We start from the raw sequence: 16,454 nt of genomic DNA on the forward strand, positions 1-16,454 counted from the left end.
GGCCAGAGTCCATATAACCTCCCTTTCGAGTGGGGTGGCGCGGCCTAGCGGCCAGAGTCCATATAAGATCCCTCACGATTTGGGGTGAGGGGGTAGGGGGACTCAGGCCCTCCCTCTCCACCGAGCCCCGACCCAGGGCCCTGGTAGTGGCAAGCTTTCCTTGCCACTCGCTCGGCGGGGATCTGCCCGCAACACATCGAGCGTCAATACAGCTTTAACGCCATTTATCTCTATAGTTCCCCTGGGTCACTTCCTACCGTGAATACCAGTTCGTCTGCGGCGGGGGTCCTCCGTCGGGGTCTCAGGTAGTGCCTTGGCTTGACTGACTCCCGGATCCTGGCTTGTAGGCCCGCCCTCTGCAGGAGCTAGCGGCGTGCGTCCTCCTCCAGCAGTCAGCCCAGACTGAGCTGATCTGCAGGCTTTTATATATGTTCTCCAGTTGGAGCATGCCCAGCAGAGCTTCCGGGGCGTGGCTTCCTCTGCTAGGAACGAAGGATTAACCCCTGTTCTACCAGTGCGGGGCCATTCTGCCCCGTCACAGTGTCCTTAAATTCTTTGTTGAATTGGGATCATAGCTGGGTCCTCCCCTTATCTCTTGCAACTCTGACCGTTACCCCTTTTGTAAATTGCATACAACCCCTTTCTTTGTCTTTTCCCCACATTTTATTATTTCCTCACTACATATGTGCCATTCTATATCTCTTATCCTTATCTCCATTCACATCCACTCAGTGGGAGAAATCATAGGCCTATTGAAGTCTATGTGTGTTTTGCTATTGATTTAATCAGGGCCAGGATTTCAACCAGTCTCTCTCCTAGCTTAGACAGAGACCTAAATCTGGCCTGTACTTTCCCTTACAGTCTGCTTAATATTTATTATTAAACCACGAGTTGTGCATTCACTCAGTATGGTTTTAGTTTATTTTTATATGAGACAGACAAAACTTTCAAAATTTCCATGGGCTGATGCAATCATAGGTTTCAAATGCAAACAGGGTTTTGTGTTACATTTTTTAAAAATCCCAGCTAAATCATGTCCTCCTTACTGCTCTTTAGTGTTACATTCAACTGATATTCCAAAATTAGTAGTCTAACCAATTCATCAGGGAAATTTTGGTAAAACCAGTGGCCATGCCTGGGATAACTGGAGGAGATGGAGATCTGAAGGGGAAGGAGAGTCCATCCTCATTTTGATTGAGTAAGGACTGGAGGATCTGGGCTATCATTTTTATAAACAACTGTCTATTGCACAATGTAAATACAACACTTAAGAGATGCAGAAGATGATTAATGGATCTCTCAGGTACGATGGAGTCACTTGATGTTCACGATTGCTGAAAAAGAACCCAAACTTTACATTAGTCAGTCCCTCTCCAGTCTGTCACAGCTAATGAAAGGCCCACTCCTGTGAAGTGCTAAACATGCAACTCATATTGACTTTGACGGGATTGGTGGATGCATAGGATTCCATAGGAGCCTAATGTCTTAGTATTCTCTCTGACACCAGCTTCGGAAGACTAGAATTCAGATGTACCACTTACTTCCTTTTGTATCTTGCAGCCTCCTCACTAAGCTTTATGGACACATGCAGTTTTGAACTTGAAAATGTGTGTGGCATGATTCAAAGTTCAGAAGATAACAGTGACTGGCAGCGTGTGTCTCAGGTACCTGCTGGCCCACACACTGATCATACCAATATGGGACACTGCAAAGGTAATGTCAAGGAATCTTATCTCTTGACAATGTTTTCTGCTAGGGCAGAATTGTGACTTTGATCTTCTTCAGAGTGCACCTGAGGATGAATTTTTAACCAAGCAGCATAAAATTATCAGGGACACGTGTCATTTTTGCTGTAGATATTAATGAAGGTTGAAAGTTCTAATCTCTTTCCTCTGCTTTCTGGCCTTTGGTATAGTAATAAAACAAGAGAACTATACAAGATGTATTAACTGGCTTAAAAAAAGATTTACAAACCATAGTAGTTCTGATATATGAAAAATATTTCTGCTATTACCATAAATTCTTGTTTGTGATTAACTGCTCAGTAGTAATTTTGGAAAGGGTTGGGATTTGAGAATATATATTATTTGGGTTGGGCAAACAGTTCATTGGGAATAAAAACTGATTGTTTTGAGCCTGCCAAAACAAACATCATGAGTTTTGATTCAACAGCATCAGCCAACTCTCCAGGTAGTGTATGCAAGCAAATAATGGGCCATCTGGAAAGGAGTCATTGGGGCAAACAACTTGACTTAGTTTTAAGATAGAGCTTGATAGTTTATTAATGGGATTCTATGACGGGGTTGCCTGAGATAGCAGGGGACTAGACTCAGAGATCAGGAGGCCCCTTGCAGTCCTATCAGTGGCGGATTTAGAGTTAGTGGAGCCCTGTGCACAGCTTCACTTTCAGGGCCCCCCCTCAGGACCCACCCAAGAAAAAGAACATTCTTTCTTATCTCTTCCCCCCCGCTCCCTGTTTTCATTCTTTTTTTCTTCATCCTCCTCCTATTATGGGAAGTAAATGAAAATAAAGTGAGGTATCTTGACTGGGGCAGAGGGTTGGGGTGAAGGAGGAGGTGCGGGGGTTGGGCTCTGGGAGGGAGTTTGGGTGTTGGGTGCGGGGGTTGGGCTGGGGCAGGGGGTTGGGAGGGGGTGAGGGGTGAAGGCTCAGGGAGGAAGTTTGGGTGCGGACTCTGGGCTGGGGTGGGGGGTTGGGGTGTGGGCTCTGGGAGGAAGGTTGGGTGTGGGCTCTGGCTGGGGTGCAGGAGGGGGCAGCGCTTACCTTGGGCGGCGCGGCTCCCAAAGCGACCAGCACACACACTCCTCCGGCAGCAGCTCCTAGGCAGGGGGGACAGGGGATTTCCACGCATCGCTACCCGCAGGCGCAGTTCCCGGCCAATGGGAGCTGCAGAGTCGGCACTCAGGGCGCCACAGGGACTAGCGGACGCTTCTGGGAGCAGCGCGGCATGGAGGGAGGGAGGCAGAGTGGGCAGGGAGCTGCCTTAGCCCTGCTGCTGGCACATCTCTGTGTGCCCCTTGGGGGGAGGAGGGCAGCAGGGCAGCAGGTTTCCATGCGCCGCCCAGGGCAGGGGCAGCACGTGGAGCCGCCCCCCCCCCGCCAAGGGCGTGCAGAGACATGCCAGCAGCCGGCTGCTTCTAGGAGCAGCATGGGGCCATGGGCCACAGCATGCAGGCAGCCTGTCTGCCTGAGCCCTGCTGCGCCGCCTGCCGGGACTCGGGGGAAGATTGTCAGATGAGATTTGTCCTGCATTTTGGGGGCCCCCTGTCATCAGGGCCCCCATGCTACCGAATGGCTTGTTTCATGGTAAATCCGCTCCTGAGTCCTATGTCCCTAAATGGCTAGACCCGAAAAGCCTATGCTTTGGAACATGGATAATAAGAGACAGGCAAATGGGGAAAATAGCCAGCAAAAGAGAAAAATTCTCTTTACTCCAATACTGTGCCCCCAGAGACTCTACGGCCTTTGAGGTAGGGACCATCATTTACTACATTTATAATGGGCCTAACACACTGAGTTCCCTACGCATTATCACAATGTAATGTAAAATAATATTAATAAAACCGTAACCAGAAAACTCTACTTTCTTTTTCTTTTGCATTTCTCATGCACCTTTGACAGATACTGGGTACTTCATGCATTTTAATACCAGTGCTGGCAGCGTGGGAAACACAGCTACCCTGGAGAGCCGAATTCTGTATCCCAAAAGAGGATTTCAGTGCTTACAATTCTATTATTACAACAGTGGTCATGAAAGTGATAAGCTGAACATCTTAGTCAGGGAGTATGCTTTAGCCAGCTCCACTAGTGGTTTAAGACTCATTGAAAGGATACAAGGTATGAAATAAAGTTGCTTTTTAAATGTGTGCCTTCTGGTTGGATATATATTCAATATGCTTAACAGACTGCTGGGAGGGAAAAGCATAGTATAGTGAAGTGGCATTTTTCCTTTATCATTGTTTATCTTTTAACTCCTGTCCTCTGTAGTTTCATTATTTGCTTTCTTCTCTCTTGTTATTGCAGTGATTCTATTAGCTGAGGATATAATATGTGATGCAACCTCAGTCAGTCATTTTCCAGTAATACAGTCGGTACTACAACTGACTTGCACTTATCATCAATATGGTTCTCTCACCTAACATAGCTAAAGATCCACAAGCATTCATGGTAACTGATCTAAAATTGCAGGTGTGATGGGTTGGATCACAGAAACCCCTTAGGAACTGACAGCTGATGTGCCAAGACTACTTTTGCCCCTGCTTTCCTGCCCTGGCAGCTTGAGACTTCAGTGCCCTGCCTGGTTTGAGCCAGACCCGCTAGCCTGCTGCAAACCCAGACCCAAGTCTGAACCATGTCCCCTAACAGCTGTAGGCTTAAGTGAAAGCAGGTTAAGAAGTGTTCCTGTCTTTAACACTCAGATGTTCAACTCCCAGTGGGGTCCAAACCCTAAATAAATCCGTTTTACCCTGTATAAAGATTACTGGAAGCTTACTGGAACACCTCTGAGGGTGAGGTTTTATCTGTATTCAGTTTGCTTACTGTATTAGACATAAAGTAGAACACGCAACTCTACTTTGCTTGGTAATTCACTTTGTTCTGTCTGTTACTACTTGGAACCACTTAAATCCTACTTTCTGTATTTAATAAAATCACTTTTTAGTTATTAATTAACCCAGAGCATGTATTAATACCTGGGGGTGGAGGCAACTCACTTAGAAATGCCGTCTTTTCAGTGTTATAAGGGCAACCAATTTTTGAATTTTACCCTGTATACAGGGTATAATACAGGGTAAACTCATAAATTGTTTGCCCTCTATAACACTGATAGGTATACACAGCTGATTGCCCCCCCCCCACAGGTATTAATTACCAAGCAAAATAAAGTAGAACACGCAACTGTATGTCTAATACAGTAAGCAAACTGAATACAGATAAAACCTCACCTTCAGAGGTGTTCCAGTAAGCTTCCTTTTACAGACTAGCCTCCTTCTAGTCTGGGTCCAGCAATCATTCACACCTCCTGTAGTTACTGCCCTTTGTTCCAGTTTCTCTCAGGTATCCTTGGGGGTGGAGCCAGCTGAAGACAAAATGGAGGGGTCTCCCAGGGGTTTGAATAGAATTTCTCTTGTGGGTGGAGACCCCCTCCTCTCTTCTATGCAAAGTCCAGCTCCAAGATGGAGTTTTGGAGTCACATGGGCAAGTCACATGTCCATGCATGACTCAGAACTTACAGGTAGCAACCATGGTTCACCTGCTGCCTTGAACGTCCTCAAGTAGACTTCTTATGTGGATTGGAGCCTTCCAGGATCCATTGTCCATTAAGTGCTTCTTGATGGGGCACTTAACTTGCACATTCCTTTCTCAGGAAGCTGACGAAATGCTTTACTAAGGCTACTTAGAAATCAAGCAAGTACACAGCCAATATTCATAACTTTGAATACAACAATGACACATGCATACAAATAGGATGAATAGATTCAGTAGATCATAACCTTTACATAGTTATGTTACATGGCATATGTAGCATAAAACATATTCCAGTTATGTCACATACACATTCATAAGCATATTCCATAAAGCCTTATGGGGTGCAACGTCACAGCAGGTAGATGTGTCTTAGACAACATAAAAAGTTGCAGAGCAAATTAATGTTAATAGTTAAGATATTAATATTACAAAAGTGGAAAAGTCGGAGTGACTTTAAAAGATTAGCCTAGTGCCCTGGTCTGAGGGGTCTTATCAAATTGGAAAAAAATATTTCCAGACATTTATTTAACAGTATTTGGACTAACTTCACAGAAGTATGTGAATAACATATCATAATTTGCAGTTGACACGTAGCATGATATATTCTGTGAGCTTTCAACTGTAAAAAAGCTTTAAGTGATTTAGACACCTAACTCCTATTGGAAATCAACAAGGCTTAGTCACTTGGGCACTTTTGAAAAATGTACTCAATATGCAAGTTTCTTTCCTGTTTCTTTCCTCCCTCTTTTTTGAACATATAATAAACTTTAAAACTGATAAAACCCTCACTAATCTCCAGGTTTACAGGACCAGTCTACAATAGTGTATTTCCCATATAAGGACTAATTAAAATGCATTGAAATCTACAGAAGTTTTTTCATTGATTCATCAGGTTTTGGATCAGGCACAAGACCTTTTGTCATTGTTAATAAGTCAGAGCAGATCTCATTAGAAAAGGTAAATGCATAATAATTATACATAGACTACCCAGTTATCCATATGCTTACTCTTTTAGACTGAAGAATAATAAATACTAAATAATAATAAATAGACTTGTTCCCCTTTACAACTAAGGCTTGTTCTACACTTAAAAGTTAGTCAATATAGCTGTGTTGACCAAGGGTGTGAAAAACACCACACATCCATGGACATAGCTATGCCGATCTAACCGCCCCCTTCCCCCCAGTGTAGATGCAGCTATGTTGAGGAAAGAATAGTAGCTATCAATCATTTAGGGAGGCGGTATTCCCACACTAACAGAAAAAACCTGTCAATGCAGGCTGTGACTACAGGGTTATGCCAGCATAGTTATGCTGACATGGTTATGTGGGTATAGTCTGCATAGTGTAGACATAGCCTACATCTAATTGGACCTGTTTGCTTGCAAGGTCTTCCCTGTAGCAAATAGCAAGTCCTCTACGCCTTTTTTTCCTGCGTGCTTGATTGCCTCATGAACCTCACCTGCTGGTTGCTCTCGTGCTCTTGGCATCCCTATACACTATCAGATTCCTCTCATACAAACAGGTATCAGGGCTTCTCAGAGCCTGTATAGACCTCAGGTTAATTTAAAGGGAACCCCTAACTCTCACTAAACCTATCCTGACAGAAAGTTTACTCTCTATATACTTCAGCCTACTTCTTGAAATCTGTCTCATGGATATTTGGTTGCAGTACAGGGTGGATAAGTCAATGGATTTAAAAAAAATATTTAAATCAGATTTTTTAAAAAATGTATATTAAATACAGGGTTTTTTTTAAAAAAACAAAGCTATTTAAAATTAAATTTGAAATTGAAAACCTATGTTAAGGCCTAAATTTATTATCTATTAATCATTTAAACTAAATACACACAAACAAAAAACAACCTTTAAGCATTTGCTGCCAAGTTTTAAAGGAAGTCAAACCACTGAATTGGTGGAAGTCACTGGCTAAGCACCTGGAACCAGTTTGTTGACATGCTAAACCAGCGTTTGATAGCAGTAGTCTCTTCTGCAGCTACAGAGAATATTTTCTGCATTTCAGTTTATTCAACTGGTGCAGTTCAATGATTAATTAATTCAAAGTTAAGAAAGCAGTTGGCAACCAAGAAACCAGGTGTGAGAGGATGAGATCTGCTAGTTCCAAAATCCTGGAGAACATGGTGATAGGAAATAATCCATTCAATTCACTAAATACAGATAATATTTCCTTTGCTTAATAATCAGGTAGTTTTCAATACAAAATGTTTGATAAACTTTTTTTCCTTATGCATCTAGAATATTTAAGGTACACACAGTTATTTTTTATTTAATAAAAAAAATAAAATGCTGCTCTTGTGCATTTTAATTGATTTGAATTTCCATACAAATAGAGCTTGACACAAATCACAAATAAAAATTAATCTAGTAAACAAGAAATGCATCATTCACCATTTTCTAATATAAAAATGTAAAAATTAAGAATCTGACTACGTATAAATTAAGCTATATAACTGCTTAAATAAATATGTACAGATATAGCGTATTCTCCTGGTTAGGAAAAAGAAGCACCAAATTTAGTGCAAAAGTTATATTTAGTTGCAAATCAACATGTTTTAATGGTTACCAACCAATGAGAATCAGTCTTTCTTTAGGAAAATAACTAAATAGTACAAAGGCAAAACAAAAATAAAATGTATTTAAATCAAGGTTTCTTGCTTGCTGATTTACATCATGATTAAAATCGGTAATTTAAATAGATCTGATTTAAAATAAATCCATCCTTTTCTGTTCTTGAGATATGCAGCTGTTTATGTGCATGGGCTGTGTTTTGGTGGTGGTAGAGGTGGATTGTTTTGTTTAGGAGAGGTTTGTTACAGAGATACTAGGTAGTATTTTGTGCATGTTATCACAACATTTGGATTAACTCACTGCCAAATTCTTTGGAAAATATATAATCAAGAAAAAGAAATCTCTAAGAACAATAACTTTTTCCCACTATTAAATTCAGTAAATATTATGCATGTTAAAGAACTAAACATACGTTAGAAAATTAGAAGGGAAAAGAATGTGCTCCTGCACGCATATTTAAATTTCATGATAAGCAGCGTTTATAAGAGAGATATTGACACAACCTCAACTCTAGTGGAATTAATAAATTTTTGTGTAATGTCGTAACAGGTCCTGAATACTGTACAGCATTTGACTGCTTTGTTTGCCATCTTTTTCAGGTTCACCTCTGGATTATTGGCAGCTTTACCATGTTCCTTTGAAGGCCACAAGGAAATTCAGGATTGTATTTGAAGGCGTAAAAGGAAATGGTTCATCAAATGGAGGCCTCTCTATTGATGACATTAACCTTTCAGAAACACAGTGTCCCCATCATGTCTGGCATATACGAAATTTCACACATCTCCTCAATACAAGTCCTGCAGAGAGAAAAATATACAGTCCGCCTTTTTACTCTAGTAAAGGATATGCTTTTCAGGTTGGCTTGTATGTGAATGGTACCAGTGGCAACCCATTTAACTTAGCGATATATTTGCACTTAATCTCTGGAGTAAATGATGATCATCTGCAGTGGCCTTGTGAATGGCAACAAGCTACTATGACGCTGTTGGATCAAAATCCTGATATTCGTCAACGCATGTCAAATCAAAGAAGTGTAACAACAGATCTATCTGTATTAACAGGTTAGTTAAAAACTGATGACTACAATGTCTTGTTTATCCAACACATTGTCTTGCTTTTGTAAGAAAAGAACAAAAAGACAATGGGTCAAATTCTCTTCTGGTACAACTAGGTGCAGCTCCATTGTCTTCAATGGAGTTTCACCTACTTACATTAGTAGGGAATTTGGTGCAATGGAAGGAAGCAGTGACATAGGGGAATTGTGTGTCACAGAGCAGGATAATTGGGTTGAGCAGGGGCCTTGGGTGGCATCCTTTATATTTATTCTTCAGGACACACACATTTTTTTTTCATGTTCTCTGTATGTATATCTATCTCCTCACTGTATGTTCCATTCTATGCATCTGATGAAGTTGGCTGTAGCCCACGAAAGCTTATGCTCAAATAAATTTGTTAGTCTCTAAGGTGCCACAAGTACTCCTGTTCTTTTTGCGGATACAGACTAACACGGCTGCTTCTCTGAAACCTACCAGCAAATGCTTCACTTTGAGCACCACCCATCTAATGCATTTTAAAAACTAATCCGGTGTTATCAATTTTTCTTCCAACTTTATTCCAAAAAAAGATTCCACCACAGTTTTTTTGGATGACACACAGAATAGGCCTCATGTTCCTCTGCTCCTCTCGCAAGATAAAAATCTATTTAGCAAACCACCAGAAGACTTTCTTGATATAGCCTCCTGAGTGACACATCACACTTGAGTTGATTCTCAGGCCCGGGAAGCATGGTGGGGAGAGAGACAGTAATTTATATAATCCTACAACCAATATAACTCCTTATCTGAGTTTTGAGTAACTTCCTGTTTAAATATTCAGGACACACACATTTTTTTTCCCCCTTGCAGATTCCTCATCTTATTTTTGGGACAGGCCAGACAAAGTAGGATCGCCTGCTAATTTCGCTAATGGGACTCAATTCATGAGAGGGCCAGGACGTGGAACTAGTGGATTTCTAACTCATGAAAGGCTTAGAAGCCTCAACTTCATCAAAGAAGATGGTGTATACATTCTTTTAACAATGGAAGGTATGTAAGCATTGATGGTAGCTATATAAAGTTACTCTTTATAATGCAGTAAGCATGCAGTATGATGTTTTTAGTACTAGATAAGGCTGCACTCCTACAAACATATATGCACATGATTAATTTTATACGTGAGTAGCCTGGCAATCAGCAGGCCTACTCATGTATTTAAAGTTAATCATGTGCTTGACTAAATGTATGGATAGCTATAGTCACTGTATAATCATCTACCTACGGTAGCTCATTACTAGGTTAAAAATCTAATTATACAATATGTGATGCTATTCCTATACAAAATTTCTTAGCTAGACCACTTCTGGTCTCTTGTCTGTTTCTGAATGTAAACTGTAAAACATGGCAGAGGAATTCCATGCTGCTGAAAGGTGAAAATACCAGTTATTTATTTATAACAGCTGAAAATTGCTTAGGATGTGTCACAGCCAGTGGATTATTGCTACTCACTTTTAGAATTCATCAGTAATGCAAACTTGTATGTGTTCTGTATTCTCATTTTCATGTAGGGAAATGTGTCCATTTGCAGAAAATCAGAGAGTTTCAAAAACAGGGTAATGGAAAAGTCTTATAGCTGGTCTATTAAAAAATAGTATGGCATGAAAACCTCGTGCTCTTTTTTTTCCTTTAGATATCTCACATCTGATATCAACTGAACAAAACTTTTCAGGCACCATCTCCAGTCCCACCACCAGTCCCACAACAGTACCAGTGACAGCAACTCCAAATTTCTGTGTAAATGGTGGTATCGCCATTGTCTTAGATGAAAAACCAGTGTGCAGGTAACTGACTTAATTCAATCCCAAGATTAATTTTATGATCAGAAAAAAAACATGTAGTAGAGTTTGTTATTCAAGAAAATAAACTAAACTTTTTACCCTCGGAGAAGACTGGCAGGTTTTAATACAGTGAATTTCCAACATCACAAATCCAGGTGACTAAATTTGTGACCAGATTGGGCAACACAGCTTTTCCCAGTCTCAGCCTTTTCCTATTTTAAAGTATTCTGTTTTAATTTATTTTAATTTATATTTATTTTTAATAGATTTGTTAATGTGTTGTCATAATTATTACCTCATCCTAATCTGAGAGTTAAATATTAATGGAGATGAAACAGAAGTTAAATGTAATCTCAAGGGAATTGATATTTTTGAAACAAGAAGTCAACATATGTATTGTTACATGCATTCTGAACAGTTTCTTCAGAAATATCAGGTGGTCCTGATTATGGCTCTGAATTTCAAAAGTCTAACTGTTTGCCTTTGAAACTAAAGGGGACATGAAGCTAGATGACTAAACTAGGTTTTTGCCTTCAAGGACGTGAATAGCAGCATTTATGTAATTTATTACAGCTAAGCAAGGTGGATTCATTTATATATGCAATCTGATTGGTTAACATTGTTCCAGATCTCAGTATCATCATCCTTTCAGTTGGTTAGTAGGACAGCAATGTCATGCCAGAGGATGCACACCTTGGGACTTCTGTGAGGCAGAATTCTGAAGGTCAAATGCATCAAGCTTTTAATTTAAGCCCTGATCATGCAAAATCTCATTGAAGCCAATGCACTTCATGTAAGCTCATAGTTTCTATGCAAGTGGATCCTTTTCTAGAACTGTGGCCATAATTTAATAGGGAGTTTAAAGGGGCCAGACAGCCACAAACTGCAGCCTACAGGGCTGCCAGGCTTATGGATTAGAAGGAAAGTGGCAGTTGTAAACTCAGTAGTATTATAAATTTACAGTAATATTTTTCAATAAAGACCTCAGGAGCACCTGCTCCATGTGCCAGAACTTATATCTCCTGGGGACAACAGCAGCCCTGGCTAAGGAGAAGGAAGTAGTTCTTTAGAACAGAAGGCAATTTCTACTTTTTGGTGGAATTTGTCCAGCTCTGTTTGAGTCTTACCAATTTCTTTTGGAGTTGCCCGAGCATAAGGAAAATCCCCAGGTGGCAGCCCTACACCAACATACCACCCAGCTACTGGGTGAGAAGGCCTGGCCAAGGGAAGGGGACATGACTGAAGCATCTTCAGTTGGGCCAACCACAGAATTGGGGTACTTTGCTTCCTTGGCCCCAGCTCCCGTGCCAAACACTACTTGGTCAGACCTGAGAATTTGGCCCATAGTTCCTGTCCTGATTGTCTTCCAGTTTAAAAATTGATAGATGAGATTAATTGATAATGAGGGAGAGAGGAAGAGGTGAGGGTGCAGAAGAAGAGGGTTGCTAGAACATGCTAATTGAGTTCTTTTGAATTGTAAGGATAGCGTAAGGCATCTGGATGGTTCCACCAGGTGGGTTGGTTGAGCTGCTTTTGTTGATAACCCTCTGCTCCCATCCACACACTCTTTTGAAGTGATTGGCTGAAGGCAACAGAAGTGCAACAGAGAGGAGATGAGCATGGCAGGGGGGCAGAACTGCAGCAGGTCAGTACGATGAATTAACAGTAACACAGGCAAACCAAATAACAGCTCTGCTAGTAGTAGCACCAGTTTCCCGGAGTAGAAAATTAATTTTGTATTACCAGGAATGCCATCAGTTCAAGGGGGAAAAGCAGAGCTAAACAGCAGCCAGAGGGAAGAGAGGTCCAAGGACACTGAATTCTCCTCATAGGTGGTGCCTTTTCAGTGGTGGGTTGTTGTTTTTTTAATAGGGCCACATACAATCAAGACAACTGCTAAAGTAATCAGAATGATCAACCAGTCTGGCCTTTAGACTTTCCCTAGAAGGCTGTCAACTAGAGTGGCTCCATTTGGAACAGGATAGCAAAGGGCAACAGCAGCAAGGTGGCAGCTCAAGTAGTGTGTATGTACCGATGGGAATACCGCATAGAGCAACTTTAATTCAGAGTTAGATTGCATCATGAAGGTTTAGTGTATACTAATAACGAACCTACAGTTTACAGAACTGTATCTTTCTTTAATTTTTGTTAGCTGTTGAATAGGTGTTGCTCTTATTTTATAGATGTCCAGCAGGTGATGACTGGTGGTATATGGGAGAAAAGTGTGAGAAGAGAGGCTCAACTAAAGAAAATATTATAATAGCTGTTTCTTCGACAATTGCTGTATTTGTCATTATGCTACTTGTCACTATTATAAGTATATGTTGCATGAGGAAGAAATACCACCAAAAAATGATAAACAACAAAGAAGCTTGGATTTTAGAAAACGTAAGTATTTGTCTTTTTAGTTAAAAGATTTGGGTATTTTCTAAACAAGGCTTTTTCGCAAAATAATTGTGTGCTGAATAGGTGATATAGTTACATTAAGAACAGTGAACTTAAATGAACAGGAGCTGAACAAATGTCAGGGAAAAAAGAAGATGTCCAGGACACTCTGGCTTGATACTTAAAAAAGATAAAATAAAAAGCCTGTAACTTACTAAACAAGGTGGCATGGTTTCAATCCATTTATCTGAAGTACTTCCTTTCCTCCACTCTAAATAGTATCTAAATCCGATCCCTGCATCTAATGCCAGTTGCTTATATACAGGGGCGGCTCTATGTTTTTTGTCTCCCCAAGCACGGCAGTCAGGCGGGCTTCGGTGGCATCCCTGTGGGCGGTCCACGGTCACACGGATTTGGCGGCGTTTCTGCGGGTGGTCTGCCGGTCCCATGGTTTCGGCGTACTTGCCGCCGAATTGCTGCTGAAACCGCGGGACCGGCGGACCTCCCGCAGGCACGCCGCCGAAGGCTGCCTGACCGCCGCCCTTACAGCGACCGACATGCCGCCCCCCCACGGCTTGCCACCTCAGGCACGTGCTTGCTGCGCTAGTGCCTGGAGCCGCCTTTGCTTATATAACCTGTATCAGTATGCCTACACACCCACAATGGTAAGCCTCCCAGTCTGTGTAGACACACTCACGCTAGCACGCTGAAAAGAGCGGTATAGACAGCATTTTGAAGTTGTGGCTCAGACTTCACTGCCCAAGCTCTAGCTGAGGGAGTGGGTGGCTCCAGAGTCCAAGCTGCAATTTCAAAGCGCTGTCTATACAGCTATTTTTAGTGTGATAGTGCAAGCCTGAGTCTGTCAACCCAGGCTGGGCAGCTTGCTGCAGCAGGCTGCGTATGTACACGTGCGCGCACACGCACACACACACGCACACACACACACACTCACCAACTTTCTGTATTACACATCCAAAAAACGTGTATACGGCTTCCCCAGAAGGTATAACCCATTCTATTATAAGAAAATGTTTTTCAGATATCCACCGTTAAAGTTTTTTGATTCCAACTCATCCCTGTGTAAAGTAGCAATTAAAGTTAACCTAAAAAGTGAAGGAAAACGCATTGAGTCGTGATGGGTGAAATCCTCACCACATTGAAGTTAATGGCGGTTTTGCCACTGACTCCATTGAAGCCAGGATTATATATTTTACACACACACACCTCTCACTGTCTCTCGCTGTGTGTAAACCTGATTTCCAACTGGTAACTGTCCTCATCTTCTCTGTCCTCAGTCATTCCCAAACTTAAAACATTTGATCTGCTACTGCATTTTCTACTATTTTTATTAAATGCTCATCTTAAAACATCTGGGTTTCTGCACAGGAGGACAAGCATCTCTGTCCAATGGCCGCTCCTTTTGCAAATAAAAGGTTTTTGATATAATATGTTAAAATAATAAAATAATAAAAAAATAATTAACAATAAAGAAGAGAGCAGGTTAAAACTGTTTTAAAAACCAGAATCACCGAATCAGGTGGCCTTCACTGAATCTTGAATAAAACAGGGTCTCTGGCAGTCTTCTTGAGGCAGGGAGTTGTACATATGTAATCTTAAACTGAGAAAACTCTTTATTGCAATCTGATGAAGATGAAACCTCAAAATACAGCAAGGATGAAGAACTGGCTAATCCCAGCATCCACAGCAAGGCACGGGAGTACCCTGTAAATGTAGAGAACAGCAATAATGCAGTACAAGTCTTCCAACAGCATACTGACAAAGATTCACTACCCCCTAAAATTTCTGTCTCTTACCTTGTCTTGATCTGCACTCAGATTACACTGTTCAATGTTGTTCCTGAAAATTGTTGTTTGTGTTTCTAGAGTCATTCAAGTTTTGGCATTTCCCTTAGTTATAAGATGCATTTTTTTCATTTAACAGAATGGACATCTGTCACATAAAATGAATGAAATCTGAGACATAAAAACCAATGACCAAGAGCTCAGTGTTTGAAGTCACCTGGATGCCTCAACCACACAATTATTTTACAGTTATTGTTCATTTTAGCCATCCTGCTAAAATCTGTTAAGAATGAAAAATTAAGCATCATCTTAGATAAAGTCTGTGTACTATGCCAAGACCAATAAAGTGTCTGAAATTGGTAGGCCTAAGGCTTCTACTCATTGTACATGGAAATGTGTCATTGTGTGAGATGTCTGACATGAAGAAGATCTGCAGAACAAAGACAGACTAGATTTTTTTTAATCTGTTTAAGTCTCACCAGGCAGCCTCAATTATCCATTTTACAAAGACGACAATGAGACACTGTTTTATTGGGCTGCTGGCACCTCAACTTGGCATACAAATCCAAGTAAATATATATGCTTACTAAGTGCTCCTGATGCCTTTTCATGAACTGATTCATGAGATGTTGCTGGCAGCTGCATATTTTTATTATACAAAACATTCAAAACAAGACTAGAATCAAAAACCTGAGTACATACAGTAGCTAAGCAATAAATGATAAATACAACATTATCTGACACCATGACTTGACTGTCTTTTTGCATCTTGTCCAAGAGATGCCACACTTCCTCAGATTCGAAAGGTTGATTATTTCCACTCTTTATAGAGTGAGCAAGCTGAGGAACAGGGATATATTGTGAGCAAGTTGCTCTGAATGCTTTCAGAAGAGCTGCTTTAACCTCTTTACATCTAGCAAAAGTGAGAACAGTTTTAAGGGAAAAGGACAGACTTTTTAGAACACTCAAGTTCCAGAGTACTTGTTTCACAGAAAACACATCTCTAGCTATATTTCCAGACAGAGTGTTAATGATGGTGTGTATTAGGGCTTGGCTACACTGGCACTTTACAGCGCTGCAACTTTCTCACTCAGGGGTGTGAAAAAACACCCCCCTGAGCACAGCAAGTTATAGCGCTGTAAAGCGCCAGTGTAAACAGTGCCCCACCATGGTAGTATCTGGGCACCTCACAATCTCAATGTATCCTCACAACCCCTTGAGGTAGGAAAGTATTATTATCTCCATTTTATAGATGTGAAACTGAGGCAAAGAGAGATGAACAGACTAAACCATGGTCACACAGGAAGACTTTGGTAGAAGAGGATTTGAACCTTGGTCTCCCCAGTTCCAGGCTAGCACTCCAGCTATTAGGACATCCTTCATCTCTGGGCCTAATCAGATTGAGCACTAGAAATTAATGATCTACTGGATTATGTAGATTTGGATGTACAGTGCCCAGAGGTGTAACTTACTACAAAGAATGTGCCAAGAGATTTTGCAGATCTGTAGGCAATTCACCAATACATATTTCACATTAATTT

At 41.1% G+C, this 16,454-nt stretch overlaps 1 protein-coding gene across 1 annotated transcript in view; it reads left to right on the forward strand.

Annotated features, from left to right (window-relative positions):
• MEP1B (meprin A subunit beta) overlaps positions 1–14,247 on the forward strand; it is a 36,718-nt gene extending 22,471 nt beyond the window's left edge. The window contains exons 9-15 of the mRNA XM_029914276.1: positions 1,561–1,713; positions 3,641–3,856; positions 8,454–8,915; positions 9,759–9,938; positions 10,579–10,729; positions 12,910–13,114; positions 14,167–14,247. Of these exons, the coding sequence (XP_029770136.1) occupies positions 1,561–1,713; positions 3,641–3,856; positions 8,454–8,915; positions 9,759–9,938; positions 10,579–10,729; positions 12,910–13,114; positions 14,167–14,247 (1,448 nt within the window). The remainder of the gene's footprint in view (positions 1–1,560; positions 1,714–3,640; positions 3,857–8,453; positions 8,916–9,758; positions 9,939–10,578; positions 10,730–12,909; positions 13,115–14,166) is intronic.
• Positions 14,248–16,454: the final 2,207 nt, after the last annotated feature.

This window comes from Terrapene carolina, unplaced genomic scaffold (genome assembly GCF_002925995.2).
Source record: "Terrapene carolina triunguis isolate 2854851 unplaced genomic scaffold, T_m_triunguis-2.0 Scaffold58, whole genome shotgun sequence".
In the NCBI taxonomy this organism is placed as follows: domain Eukaryota; kingdom Metazoa; phylum Chordata; order Testudines; family Emydidae; genus Terrapene; species Terrapene triunguis.